The sequence below is a fragment of the Mastigoproctus giganteus genome, chromosome 3 (genome assembly GCF_048544385.1).
Source record: "Mastigoproctus giganteus isolate SK-2022 chromosome 3, ASM4854438v1, whole genome shotgun sequence".
Classification (NCBI taxonomy): domain Eukaryota; kingdom Metazoa; phylum Arthropoda; class Arachnida; order Uropygi; family Thelyphonidae; genus Mastigoproctus; species Mastigoproctus giganteus.
Genome location: NC_143577.1, coordinates 121,396,793 through 121,412,229, shown reverse-complemented (window position 1 = coordinate 121,412,229; position 15,437 = coordinate 121,396,793). Strand labels below are relative to the sequence as shown.

At 42.0% G+C, this 15,437-nt stretch overlaps 1 protein-coding gene across 1 annotated transcript in view; it reads right to left on the bottom strand.

Moving 5' to 3' along the window:
• LOC150088255 (intermembrane lipid transfer protein VPS13A-like) overlaps positions 1-15,437 on the bottom strand; it is a 3,009,916-nt gene that overhangs the window by 2,927,295 nt on the left and 67,184 nt on the right. The window contains exon 3 of the mRNA XM_090370087.1: positions 9,958-10,001. Within this exon, the coding sequence (XP_090226213.1) occupies positions 9,958-10,001 (44 nt within the window). The remainder of the gene's footprint in view (positions 1-9,957; positions 10,002-15,437) is intronic.

Genomic DNA, 15,437 nt, shown 5'->3' with positions numbered 1-15,437 from the left:
ACACAAAGCCCAACGGGTGAGTTTTTTAAAAAATTACAATAACTTTACTTACTTGATGTGTATAAGTGGAGGTCGTAGTGTCGAATCAGGAAAGTTTCCCATCCTACTTGATGTGTTTCGGTGGAGGTCGTCGAGTCGAAAAAGGAATGTTTCGCACCCTTAACTTGTTTGTTAAGGGTGCGAAACATTCCTTTTTCGACTCGACGACCTCCACCGAAACACATCAAGTAGGATGGGAAACTTTCCTGATTCGACACTACGACCTCCACTTATACACATCAAGTAAGTAAAGTTATTGTAATTTTTTAAAAAACTCACCCGTTGGGCTTTGTGTATTCTATCACAGTTGCTGTAGAAATTATGGGATATTATTTCGGTTCATAATAAATTTATAATAAATAATACCTATTTAACTAATAGCAATGGGAAAGGGACAAAAATGGGAATTTAAAAGAAACTTAGAATTCAGTATCGGACAAAATAGCAAAGCTGTGATAGATACAAACAGAAACGGGTAAGTAAGTAATGCATTACATCGAATGGACCGTCAATCCGCTCAAAGCCCCCGATGAAGTAGGGGATTGACGACCATGTGATGTAATACAAATATGTATAAAGATGTAATACAATAAATGTATAAAAATGTTTAATATTTTATCATTTTGTCATAAAGTAGTATTGCTACAGTTTTTCATCTATAATTAATATGACAATTTCTTTAGCAATACGTAACAAGTTGAAAAATAATAAATGAATAGGCCCTGGGCATTTAAGATAACCGAGTTTAGGCTAGCTTAAAGACCAGTAATGTATTAACCATAATACCTATGAGTAGAAAACACCCGTAATTAAGAAAATAAACACAATAAACCACAATAGAAAGATAAAATAATATATATATATATATATATATTTTTATTCTATTTTCTTTTTTTCTTTTTTTATTATATTTTATTTATTTTATTTTTTTTGTTATATTTTCTTTTTTTCTTTTTTTGTTATATTTTATTTTTTGTATATATATTTTTTATTATATTTTATTTATTTTATTTTATTTCATTTTTATTTTTTTTGTTATATTTTATTTTACTTTTTTTTATTATTTTTTTCACTCTATACACTATTGTAAACTTCTCTCTTCTATTTCATGGGAGGTCTATCTCTTCCCCTTATCTTCTATCCAACCTCCCCATCCCTTCCAATCCCCATACTTCAATTCTTAACCCTACTTCCTTTCCCTTGGGGCTCCCAGGCTTGCCTGATAGCCCCAGTAAGAGTCTAAGCTAGAAAGAGGACTCTGGCACGCCTCCTCGTGGCCAAGGTTGAGAGTTACCTGGTGTCCCCTGCCTCCTGGCTGCAAAGTCGCCAGTGCCGGCACTCATCACTCAACATAACAAGACACATACTTACACACCTACATACATACACTTGCTGGCCTTCACATTTTCAGATGTTACAGCGACATATAGGGGAAACCCCGGAGACCGCAATTAAAACAAACCTTGTTGACACCTTGACCTTGTAATTTCACCTATGGTACCAACAAGTTCTTCTGAATTTATTTAACAAATTTTTGTTGACAGACATCTTTCCAGGTTTCTGGAGATAGCTATACTCAAAATTCTTCATAAGCCTGGGAAACCTAAATCGGATCTGAGGGCTTATCGATCGATTTCACTCCTCAGTAATTTAGGCAAGTTATATGAAAGATTGTTGGCACCAAGGATAATGAATATCCTGATGGAAAATAATATGATTTCACCTCAACAATACGGTTTCAAAAAGGGTTCTTCTGCTGAAGACGTTATTAAATTCTTTGTCAATCATTGCAAGACATCTACTGCTAAATACGAAATGGCTATATTTGTTGACTTTGAGGGCGCCTTTGACTCATTCTGGTGGGAGAGCGCCCTCAGGTCCGTTAGGCTTGCAAAATGTAATAGATTTCTATTACAGGAGTTAAGCTCCTACTTCAGCGAAAGACAGATCAAGATTGTCTCTCACCACCTGGGCTTGAGCCTGTCCCTTGGAATGCTGTTCTAGACCAGTGGATGATTAAGGAAAATCCAAATTCTTAAGCTTGCATATGCAGATGACCTGGCCATCTGCATTTCAGGAAGATCCAGATTAATATTGGAACAAAAGGGAAAGAAAGTATGAATGACCTGCAGACTTGGGCAAGAGAAAATAAACAAAAATATCTGAAACAAAGAAAAAATTCATGATTTTTAACCACCACCACTTGGACTACCGTCGACCTCCAACTGTTAAAATAAACAACATTCAGATTCCGTATGTAGAAGAAAATAAATACTTGGGAATAACCATTGACGACAGGCTATCATATTTACCACATTTGAAAAAAAATGGCAGATAAAATTAAGCGTTTTACGGCGAATGTAATAAGACTGACAAGACCTGATTGGGGTTTAATGCCAAAAACCCTGCCTTTATACTATAAGGCTATATGCCCTACTGACTGCAGGGGCCATCTACCCTATCGACCCCTTACTTTTCTTTCTTCCCCCAGCCTTCAGTCCCTACCCTTCTCTTGACTATACACTGCGAAAGCCCCACACATCCAAATTTAAATTAACACCAAAATTATTGCCCGCCCCCATTAGGCTTCTAGAACTAGTCATCTTAGCCTACAACCCCATGGTAATTTCAGCGAACAAACCCCACATACTGTCTCTTTATAGCGAACTTGCAATAATACCACCGCGATTATCGTTTTTTTTTTTTTTTTTTTTTTTTAGGATCGAGCGCTGAAATCCCAGGAAATTAGGCGGCGGGATCTGCCAGAGTATAATAAATTACAAGGTACACCTGGCCAGCCTCCTCGTTGGCATAGTACGGACTACATCGGGTCCCATCAGGGGCCCGACGGCCAATAGGCCAGAAGAACAATGGGCACAACATACTACACAACACATGATCCACACACTTTTAAATCTCTGGTCTTGACAGAGTACTGTCCCTCGATACAGCGAATACTCGCGTAAATGGGAGAAATTCCTAGTGCCGTTTGACCCTCATCACACTTTACACTGTGCTTTATGTCCTATGCTGCCAGAGTGTGGTTTTCGAGGGTTACCCTTGTTAAAATTAGAGCCAAGCTGCTGTCCTTGCTACGAGCGATGCTATTAGCCACACATCGTTGCTGTCGCACTACCTGAACGAATGCGCTACAAGTAATCTCGGGGATGATTCCAATAGATTTATATATAACATACAAAAAAAAAAAAAAAAAGGTATGTCCATCATCTCAAGAAAGGAGTATCGACCAAAATTATGGACATCGAGAGTAATCCTGATATGGATCTGAAGAAAGAAAAGTTATATCTTTGGGCAAAGTTCAGCGAGATTTGGCAGGCCAGATGGCTGGAAAGTGAGCCTGGAAAAACTACAAAGAAATTTATTGGAAATGCACAAGACAAGAAGAGGATGGCATGGTTCTATCTTTCGATGACTACCTCCTTCATTATAACTGGTCATGGGTCCCTAAATGAAAAACTTTTCGTCTTTGGACTGTTGGCCAGTCCTTTCTGCTTCTGTGCAGATAGAGAAGATTGGTGGCACGTGCTGTTTTATTGTCCAGCCTATCATGAAGAAAGGGCTGATTTATTTAGTTCCTTCCCTAGTGTCAATGAAGACAATGCTTTTGTTATTGTTGAGAATGCCGAACACATTGAAGCTCTGCAAAGATTTTCTGATAAAGTGTTTTAGAAGAGATTGACTTTTGTGGGTCCACAATACTGCCTTAGATGTATTGTCACGGCGTTTAAACAGCATTTACTCGCTGAATTGGATGATTTTAAACTTTGTAAGATCAAGTTAATAATTGTGTTGAATTATATGGTGTTATTATATAATTATATAAAAATTATATAAATTTTTCTCAATTTTAAAATATAAAATATTTATTGTCAGCTCTGACTATGTATTTATATATTGACTAATCATAACATCTAGGCCTGGCTGTTGTGCTGGCTCTACTTGGGAATGTTTCAGCAAAAGACATACTTGCTTTTGTCCTGTGTTGGGTAAACTTTGTGGCCTAATTTATTTGTCTATAAGCATAGACAGAGTTTTCTGAATATTTTAATTATGCCCTCAAGCGGGAACTTTAGGAACTACAAAAATTCAGTTTTGTGAGTCCCTTTCTGCTAAGTCGGCCACAGGTTCTAAATTCTTGTAGGTACAAGCTGCAATAAAAGCATGGGAATACGTTCTAGGTAAAAACCTTGAACGGCGAAGAAAGTTTGATAAAACACTTTAATTTCAGACCCTTTTAGATCATAACAATACGCTTGATCTTTTTCTCACAAACAACCCTTCTAAGTACACGGTCGAAGTGAGAGGTCCTTTAGGCACTTCAGATCACAACTTGGTGATTGTCTCTTCTCCAATGGAACCTTTATCTCATGGCTGTTCCCAAACTCGTGTTGTTTGGCATTACAAGAATGCAAAATGGGATGACATGCGCGACTTCTTTTCTTCTTTTTCTTGGTCGGATTACTGTTTCAAAACTTCTGATGTCAACGTTTGCTCAGATCGTGTCAGTGAAATTATTCTTGCAGGAGTGTCTGCGCGGGTAGCACAGTGGTATCGTCACCGTCCTCCCCACACCCGGTGGAAAAGGCCTGGGTTCGAATCCCGTCGATGACGCGAGGAACTTTAATGGGCTTTTTTCACTCCGTGGCTGAGTTAGTTGGTCTCAGGCGTAGATAGCAAGGTTTTTCTCCCCAGTAACTGGGGTTTTTTCGTCCAGCAAAACAGGCAAATCAACCATAGAACATACGCAATTTACAGACACAAATACGGGTTAATGTATTTAATTACGGTTAACCCTAAAATAATAATTTTTATTCTTGCAGGAATGGAATCCTTTATCCCACACTCCACTTTAAAATCTCGTCCTTTATCTAAACCTTGGTTTTCCAATAAATGTGCTAACGCTGTTCAAGAACGAGATCGGACCGAAGCGTGATCGTTCATGGGGTGGTTTGCATCCGTTCTGCAGTCTTTACAGTCAAAAGGTCCGGGTTTACTTGTCGGCGTTTGTGGGGTCTTTCTTGTGTCATTTCCCATCCATGTGGTGTTTGTGTCAATGTTGTTTATAGAATCATTTCTCATTGATTAGACTTTAGGTCCACTTCAGGGTTCAATGCTTTGATTATCGGAGGCCATTGGGTTCCAGGCGTCTTCTGCGGGACGAATGCCTTCGAGGTTTGTTCATTTCCTTATTGTGACAGTGGTTTGTTGCGGTTCGCTGCGATAAGAGCTCGCCGTCTTGTGAACAGGGCCAGTGCATACCTGGAGAAAGCCTGATATTCTTCCCTTGTGTCCAAGATGTGGTGCTCCTGGCCGTACGGTAGATACTGTATTTTGGTGATGAATGCACTGCGGAGGTCGTCATAGAGCTGGCAATCGTGCATGAGGTGCTGCCAGCTCTCCAGCCCCCCCCCCCGTAGGTGCAGGTGGGATCTTTCTGTATTCCGATTAGGGATAGCTTTGCATTCATAGCTCCATGTCCTGTCAGTAGGTATGTTACTTGTAGGCCCAGAGAAAACCAGGGTGGGAAGTTCGAAAAAACCCGACCAATGTTGGGCAGAAACTTTCTGGTGATTTCGCCTTTTTGCGAAGTGGCCCATCTATCCAGCCACGCCTGAGTAGGTGGGCATGTGGCTATTTTTCCCATAGGTTTGCTATTGATGATGTCGGTGGTGAATCCCAAACATGTCTGTGGGATACCCTTGTCCAGGTGGTGCGTGACGCCCCGTTGAATGATCACTAAGTCCAGTGGAAGGACACCAGCAAGGACCTGCAGGGTATGCGTGCTCACTGTGCGCTCATTGTCAGAATGATTGATCGTTGAATCGAGTCAATGATTCGTTTATTGACAATAGTTGTGGCTTTGTGATACCATGCGCCAGATGCATATGTGACTATTGGGGTGAAGATGGTTTTATAAAAAAGACGTAGCACCTGTCTATCTAGGCCCCAGTCTCTGCGAGTGACTCTGGCAACCAATGCAGTGTACCGTCTGGCTTTTGTGCGCAAGTATTTCAGGTGGTCCTGAAATGATAAATCTAGAATCATGCCTAGGTACTATAGCTGCTTTGAGAATTGAATTGTTTTCTGGTCAATCTTGATTTGTCAAGGCCACCTGAGGTTGAGGCACCCTTTGAGCAGAATGGAGTTTGTCTTTGCAGGGGATATTCTAAGGTGATTTTGCTTTGCTCATTCCTGAAGGGTGGACAGAGCCCAGTTTGCCAATGTCTCCAGTTGTGCTCTTCAGTCCGCTGACACTGTTAGTAAGAGGTCGTCAGCAAAGGACTGTGATTTTACCTCATCAAGGTCTATTATGGCTAGGAAGGAGTCCATTACTACGTTCCACAGTGGTGGTCCAAGGATCGAACCCTGTGGACAGCCGCGAAATGTATTCTTGGGGAGGGTCCCATAGGGAGCAACAATCCTGATGGATCTGTTTGTGAGGTAGCTCTTGATGACGCTGTAGAGGTTGCCTGGGATCCCAGTGACCTGAAGCCTTGCCAAGATACTCAGCCACCAAAGTGACTCGAACGCCCCAGCAAAGTCCACGGCAATCACGAAGAAATACGTCTTGGTGCATCTTCTTACTTGTTCTTGTAGGTGTGTTAAGGCGTCCACGGCTGAGCGACCCCGCCTGAAGCCAAATTGGTTGGATGAGGCCAGGCCAGTCAGAATATTGCTGTATTCATCCATAGAGGAGGCGTTCGAGTAGTTTACTTGCAACTGTGAGAAGTACAATCGGTCTGTACGAGTCTGGGAAGTGTAGTGGTTTGGTCGGATTTTTCAGGATTAGTTTGACGTTTGCTTTCTTCAACGAAGTGGGGAAGGGGCCACAGTGAAGAGAAAGGTTGAAGAGGTTGAGCAACAGGTTCAGGGCACACTGTACTGTCTTTTTGATGATTTCGGGCTCCAAAACGGACGGTCCAGGGCATTTATTTGCCCTAATGAGGGTGGCAGCACTGTTGATCTCCTCCACGGTGAAGTGAGGTTCTGTCGTTGCTGTTTGATAGCTTTCATTTTCTAAGCAGAGTTGGATCTGCTCTGTCGTCTCCGGTTGTATAGCCGGGTGGAAGACTGTGTCAAGGATATTGGAAATGGTCTGCCCCCCCCCCCCGGTTGTGGACATGCCTCCTTGGGTCAATATGGTGGCGGCAATAACTTCCCCTCGGGGAAGTTGTTCATGGTCAGTTTGTAGACGATTTCCCAGGGGTTCTCGTTTCCCGTAATGGAGACCAGGCGCTCCCAAGATTGCTGTTTACAGCTTGTGATTTGGACTGTGTAAATGTTCCTTGCTTCTTTGGAGCGTTGTCGGAGAACTTCGACCTCCGCCGTCGGCCAGGAGCGCCTGGCCCACTGAAAGGCCTTTCTTCTGGTTTGTGCTTCTTTCTGAAGTCGTTGCAGTTCTAAGTTCCACCAGGGCACAGCCCCAGGGGTTGGATTTTTCTTTTTAATAGCGATGTCGCTTGTGTGCGTTGCTTTGGAGGTGATCTGGATCTTCGAGGCGATCAAGCTCCCTCTGTCTTTGTTGTATGCTGGCTTTTAAGGTACTTTGGAAGAGTGCCAGTTTGCCTTGGAAATGGAGTATCTGTGAGTGGTTTGTCTAGCTGCAGGTACCCTAGTCAGTGATCTGTTGAGTTGAAACGTAATGACCGATGATCGGACGTTGTCCAGGCCTCTTGGACGGACCAGTCGGTAGTATTATTAGCGATTTTCCTGGAAGCCAAGAAGGCATCTATGGTGGCCTCCCACAGTATATTACTGAATGTTGGCAAATTGTTTGGTTGGTTTAACACTGTCAACGTTGAATTTACAAGGAACTCTTCCAATATAGTTCCGTTTCTGGTGCCATGTCTGTCTGGCGTGTGACTATGCCACATTGGTGAGCGGCAGTTGACGTCTGCACTGACTATAATTTAAACATTGGGAAGGGTGTCAGCAGCCAGTTGGAGGTATCTTGTGGCGAAGGTTGTGTCTTTGCCCGGGCAATAACATAAAATTCCTCAGAGCTGTGGTGAGGTGGGCACATGTAGCCCAGGCTGTGCAAAGCTGTGTGATTTTAGTCACAGTAATATCCGGATTTCCGACGGCGACTGCGGCCCAAAGGGTCTACCGAGCCTTATTGGCAATCTGTGCCAGCTCCCTTTCCTAACCCACTTTAGCTTCCCTGGTGGGGAGGGGGGAAGTTACGGTCTTCTGTCCCCCTCCTCGCCAGCCCTCTTTTTCTCTCCGGTGGGGCATGGGCATGCCCCACTGACATCTGATTGGGGTCGTCTTCCCTATTGACCCTGTCTTTCTCCTCTCCAGCCTTCAGTCTTCCTCTCCTCTCTGTCTTCACGCTAGCGTACGCCCCACATGTCAAAATCTAATTTTGTCCAAATTACTTTTCGCTCACATTTTGGCCTCATAGACTTCAAGCGCTCTCCCCACGCAATCGATCAATTATTAAATAATCATTATATGTATATATAGATTTATTTATTTTATTTTTTTTAAGGTCGTATCCACTGAAATCTCAGGAAATTAGGTGGCAGGACCTGCCAGAATAAATACAAACTATTAGGTACCTGGTCTGCATCCACGGGACGAAGTGCGGGCAACGTCGGGGCTCAGTACAAGTCTGGTGACTAAATGGCCAGAAGAATAACGGTACATGACACCATATATAAGATCCACACACTTTTAAATCTCTGGCCTTTACGGTGAACTGTATCACACCACACCACAATGTAAACTACGCGGAGATGGGGGAAACCCCTGGTGCTGTCCGACCTTAAATACACTTTACCTAAACATCATAGTCTGTGCGGGTAGCACATTGGTATCGCCACCGTCCTCCCCACAACTGGTGGAAAAAGCCTGGGTTCGAATCCCGTCGATGACGTGAGGAACTTTAATGGGATTTTTTCACTCCTTTGCTGAGTTAATCGGTCTCAGGCGTAGATAGCAAGGTTTCCCCCCCCCTCCCCCAGAAACTGGGGTTTTTCGTCGAGCAAACAGACAAATCGACCATAGAACACACGCAATTAACAGACATAAGATACAGCACGGCAGATGAATTGAATAATTCGGGTGGCCTAAATATAATAGTTAGTTACCTAAACATCGTTGCTGACCAGGTACACCCTTTCATGGCAAAGGTCTTCTCCTCTGGTGGTGCCATCTTTCAGCAGGATAATTTGCCATGCCACACCAACCGGATTGTTCGAGATTCGTTCGCGGAACATGTAGTAGACTCATGTTCCGCGAACATGAGTCTACCTTCAGGTATTGCCCTGGCCTCCAAATTCCTCAGACATCAATCCCATCGAGCAGATGTGGTTTGTATTGGAACAGCAACTCCGATCTGCCGCGTATCAACCACGGACCTTACATGAGTTAAAGGATCTGCTGGTTATGTGTTGGTCCCAGATACCACAAGACACATTTAGAAATCTTGTAGCATCCATGTCTCGCCAGGTACTAGCTGTTTTGGCTGCACGCGGAGGACGTTCCCCAGAAACTGGGGTTTTTTCATCCAGCAAAACAGGCAAATCGACCAGAAAACACATGCAATTTACAGACATAAGACATATACGGGCATATGTAAGAAATTATGGGTGGCCATAATATAATAATTTGAATTTTGAATTTGCACGTGGAAGACCAACATCATATTAGGTAGGTGGCCATAATGTGTTTTGTCTCATAGGCGCTTATTTATTATGTTATGACATTTGAAAGTATTTTGAGTTAATACTTTTAGAGTCATGGAGTCACGGGCATACTGATGCGGCCAGCACATTAAGTAAAATTAGCATATGATTTATGGTAATACAGTACTCCTGAAAGTAATTATTTAAAAAAGAAAAAAGAATAATAATACTAGTCTGAAAGCAAAGAGAAAAAAAAAGAATAACATACCAATGCTTCGGGCTTTATCTTTAACTCTGTTAGCTGAACAGTTCCTGCATGCAAAAAAAAAAAAAAAAAAAAAAATCATCGGCATTACAACAGAAAAACTAACTTTTTTATTACATTATTTTCAACAATATGCAATCTTATATTAAATTATGGTTATAAAAGAAATACTGCTTTGTCATTGAAACTGACGCATCCTGAGAAATTTATGAACTTCTCTGAAAATTTGCACGAAGATTGTTAGGTATTTACCTGAAGAATAACTTTACAAGGTACAGTAGTCAGAGAAATAAACCTGAAAGCCAAGGGACTGCTCATTTTTCTGGAATAAGTGTGTAACCTAACCATAAGTGTGTAACCTAACCCAGAGCAATGTATCAACTCTGTGGTACTACACTGACAGTGGTACAGAATGAAAAGGACCTGGGGGTAATTGTGCAGGCAGATATGAAGTTCTCTGAGCAGTGCAGACGGGCTGCAAGAGTAGCTCATGGTGTCTCCCTTGTATAAGGCAATGACCAAGCCACACCTTGAGTACTGCATACTGGTCTGGAGACCACATTTCAATAAGGATGTAGAGATGCTGGAACGAGTACAGAGAAGGGCAACAAGATTAGTGAATGGAACAAACGGTTGCTCTTACGAAGAAAGGCTTAAAGTTTGCAAATTACAGTGTCTGAAACTAGGCACCGGCGAGGTGATCTGATTGAGGTTTATAAAGCCTTGAATGGTTTGAGCATACTCAATGCTGATGGGATTGCTCAGAATAATCACCTGAGAGGGCATAAATTCAAATTGAGGAAAGACAGATGTAGGATAGATGTGCGGAAATTTGCCTTTAGCCAGCGGGTAGTTGGTTGGTGGAACAGACTTCCATCCCTTGTTGTGGAAGTTGATAGCCTAAATAAATTTAAGGCTCAGCTGGACAGGTATTTCGAACGAACGGAGGGGTGAAGTAGAAGATTTTTTTTTTGGCTGATGCTGCATAAGCTTTCTTTCTTGCATCATATGCCTCAACTAATGTTGAGACAACTAAGTTGAAAATATCTGTAAATAAAACCAACTTTGTTTTTAAATCACATTTTGATTATTATTATTATTATTATTATTATTATTATTATCAGTTTATTTAACAAACACCCCTGTACAGAAATTTCCTAGGAGGGTGGCGCATACATACATCACTTATTAGAGTGTAACATAGGATTAAATATCAGGAAATACATAAGATATATACACATAGAGGAAGAATTACATACAGACATCATGCATTCACAGAAAAATTACAAAACAATATATGTACATAGAAAAATTACAAAACAATGTACATACATAGAAAAATGACATCGTCATTTACACTATGAATTGGTCCTCATTTTTTATTCTCTGAACAAAAGGAATACCCTCAGTCCTATAAGAATCTTTTGGAATATAATATATCGTTCATTTAAGATTTTTATCAGTTCGAGGGCACTTGAAGTCTCTCTTCAATTACGTTCTTCATCATATCTGTAGTTTCGTATACAGATCCGCTGCAATGAGCTTCCTGTAAGTTTTCTCGTGGCAGTACCTGTCCGGGTCTACTTTGAGGTCTCTAAGCAGCTCCAGAGTATTGGCAGGAAACATCCGCTTTAATCCGTCCGTGTGGTGGAGAGCGCTTCGGAGACTATGAGGGTTGTGGAGGCGGGCTCCAGGGCGGGGCCTAACTACAAGATTTTCAATTTGAGGGGCATCTAAACTCCCAGTGAGAAGTTGTGCTAGAGTGCAGATGTTTCGTATTGTGATCATCTGAATCCACGGAGCTGTATTCAAGTTTGCGTACAGTATGGATTTCGAAATTGTGAAGGGCTTCCCGGCGATCCTATTTAACCACCGGAGCAACCAGTATTCCAGGCTGAGAAATTTCCTGATGTAAGTATTTGGAGCAGAGGACCAAATTGTCGAAGCATATAAGGATACAGGAACGATACATCTTTGGATATATTGGGTCAGTAGCTGCTGGTTTCGAATCCCAGTTATTTCCTGTCTTACAGCCCATATGGCAGCGAGAGTTTTTGTTCTCGTGTTCTGAAAGTGCCTTTGGAAGGTAAGGCCCTCGTCCCACGTCACTCCTAGGTCGGTGTATGAGTTGACTTTCTTAACCTGTGCTCCATTAATAGATAATTTGATTTCATTTTTTATCTTCTTGTTAGTTATTGTCAGTTGTGCTGACTTGTCTGAGTTTAGCCTCAAACCGATTTTGCGTAGGTATGTCTCCAGTTCATACAGCTTAGCGTTGGCATTGAAATTGACGTCGGACACCTGAGATCCTTCGTTAGAAACAACAAAATACTTAATATCATCGGCGTAGGAAATAAAATTCTGATTTCGCGCCAGAAAAGGCTCTAGGGCGGCAGCAAACAGCAAAGCTGATAAAACTCCTCCCTGAGGGATGCCCCAAGTGAGGGTGCATTCTGCACGGAATTCTTGGTGTTGTACAATGAGGTGCCTTGGCTTCAAAATGGTCTTGATGATCTGCAATAGTTTGCCCTCAATGCGGAAATATACTTTCAATATGTTTTCAAGTGCAGGTAGTGACACATTATCGAAAGCTGCCTTTATGTCAAGGAATATGATGTCAATTTGGGCTTTTTCATTTAATGCGTGCTGCATTCTGAAGAGAGTCTCCAACAGATTAGTAGTAGTGGATCGTCGCGGTACTACGGTATGGAGGTGGGGTGGCCTATGCGCGAAACACTGTTGGGTTAAAGCAGGAAGGATGGCTTTCTCAAAAAGCTTTAAAAGAGAACAACTGATGGATATAGGCCGAAAGTCTGAAGAAGCCTTAGGATTCTTCTTTTTTGGCACCGGTCGCACAAAGTAGTGATTCCATCTCTCGGGGAGGATTCCATCTCTCAAGATGTTTTGGAAAATGTGCAACAGCACATCAACAATATAGGCACTGCATATTTTTAAAATAAAGATAGGAAACCTGTCGGGACCAATCGTAGATTTGGTAGGCAAGGAATTGATGGCATTGATGAGATCTTCTCTAGAAATCGTGACTGTGGATAAAGCATTCTCACAAACGCCTCCTCTCACTAAAATATGTTGTGCCATATTCTCCAGCTGATATCCTTGGACATTTTTTGCTTTACCTTCAACTGGCATCCTTTCAAAGCACTCCTTAGCACAGTGTCCGAATGTGGTTTCATCCATTTCAAATTTAGCGGCCTTTTTGCTCATGATTCTTTTCGAATGTCGAAGCTTTCTAATAACCTCTTCGTAGCGTGAATGTCGTTTCTTTTTCAAGAAAATGGCTCTTTTATTCTTGTAGTCCGTGAAGTCTTCATTCAATCCTGATTTTTTCCATTTCCTATAAGCCTTTTGCTTGGCCACAAACGCCTGTTTTAAATTTTCGTTGAACCACGGTTTAGTTTTGTCCGTGACGCTTACCTCTTTTGAGGCACCCAGGTCAGCAATAAATAGGAGCTCTTTCTCTATGAAGTTGGCAGCTTCTTCCACCGGTTTATTGTATAGAGCATTCCAGTTGTAGGTCTTGAGATGTTTTAAAATAATCTCAGGTCTAATGAACTTAAGAGAGTATATCTTCTTGGTTTGACGAATTTGCTCATCGATGCGTTGCTCACCTGCACTATTGGATAGGGGAATTTCACAACATATTGGGTTGTGATCTGACTGGAATTTAGTTTGAGGGGTGACATGTTTGATGTTTATCAGATTATGATATAATAAATCCAAATGCTGCTCTCCCCTAGTCGGAAGCGTATCAAGTAGGGTCAGTCCTAAGGTCTGGAGGGTTGCATCAAGGTATTTTATTTTTATTTTATTTTATTTTATTAATAAAAAGATACACAACAGGTAACCATGGAGATTTTATTCTATTCTTTAGCTTGATCGTGTCTTGGGCTAGGCATATTAAAGTCGCCAGTTACAATCATGGGAATATCTGTGCCCAGATTCTCTGAAATCCACACAAGAAGCTTGGTCCTGGTGTCAGCACTGTGTTCCGGCGGAAGATAGATAAGGCAGACTTGGATTTCTTGAGCCTTCCTCGTGAAAGACGCGGATATGGCTTCAAAGTTTTCAGACTGACTTTGTTTAATTCTTATAGGATGTAAACTTTTGATAAAGGATTGCAACTCCTCCACCCCGCTTACCTATTCTGTTGTTCCCAATAAATCTGTAACTGGAGGATTGTACCAGCAGATCCAGTTGCCTGTTATAATTTAGCCAAGTCTCCACTATACACATAAAGTCATATTCTTCAAGGAGTAGGCAAGTCTGCAATGTGTGCAGTTTGTTAACAACACTTCTAACGTTCTGAATAAAAAAGCAAATGGTCTGGCATTCTCCAGAAGGGGCATTCCGTTGCTTTAGTGGCTATGTAGATTGATGCGTACTACTGGTTCTTTGCACATATGCGGTGTTCTTTTCTCGATATCGTTTAACTAGTGCACCCACTGGCCAGTTGTTGTCTACAAGGATTAGATTTAGGTCATCAGGGGAGCATGTGAGCAAAAATGACGCATAAGAAGGATGCCTTGTTTTCAGCTGTCTTACTTCTGTGTGGACTCCGAATCCTTGAGCAAACATGGCCTTTATGTCATTCGCCTGGGTGTTCGGGGCAAGCCTAGTAACAAAGACTTTCTCTCGGGTTCTGACGGCTGTAATATTGAACCTCCTTGCCAATTGGCCATCTGTAGGGAGGTTTGTATGCACTGTATCTACATTAAAATTGTAGTTCGGAGATTGTGTAGAGGGATAACAGTTATTATTCCGGATCTCGCTATTGCGTACATTTGTTATGGAAGTTGCTCTTCGGTTGGTAGCCTTCGCCAAACTCTGATCCTGCCCTCTCTCATAAGTCTTCTGGGATAAGGTTTTCCTTGTATTCCCGTTTGATGTTATTTCCGCATATGTCAGCCTGGGATACTTTTCAGGGCACACTCTATTAGCCTCACACATGGCCGGAGAGTAAGAGCAAGATAGATCTTGTGGTAAGGGAGATGGGGGGGGGGCTCAGGTAGGGGTCTTAGATCCTTGTTGCATATATTCTAACAGGGGCTGTTGCTCATGATTATCTATCACCGGTGGTTGCTCGATTAGTCCTCTAGTTTCTCTGTTTCGCCGGTAGGGAGTGACGGGAGGGATATTTAATATGGCATCTTTTGGTCTATGTCCCACTAATGGTTCAGCATTAATAACCGAGAAGGGGGCATGAGCTTGGGCATCCTGTCCGCTTCTATGGAGTATAGCGCCATGCTCTTCGCGTTCAGGCTTCAAGGTTTGAGGCACTCGCGGTATTGTTTGGTAATTTGGCTTACCCCACAGCATCATACAGCTTTTCAGGTCAGTGATCTGGCCTCTTATCGAGCAAATTTCCTGTTTTATTTCTTCGTTCTGTGCGCGGAGTTCTTGGTTGATAATGAAAAGGGTGGACAAGCACTCGAAAATTCGAGGAAATTTTTCTTCTAGATTAT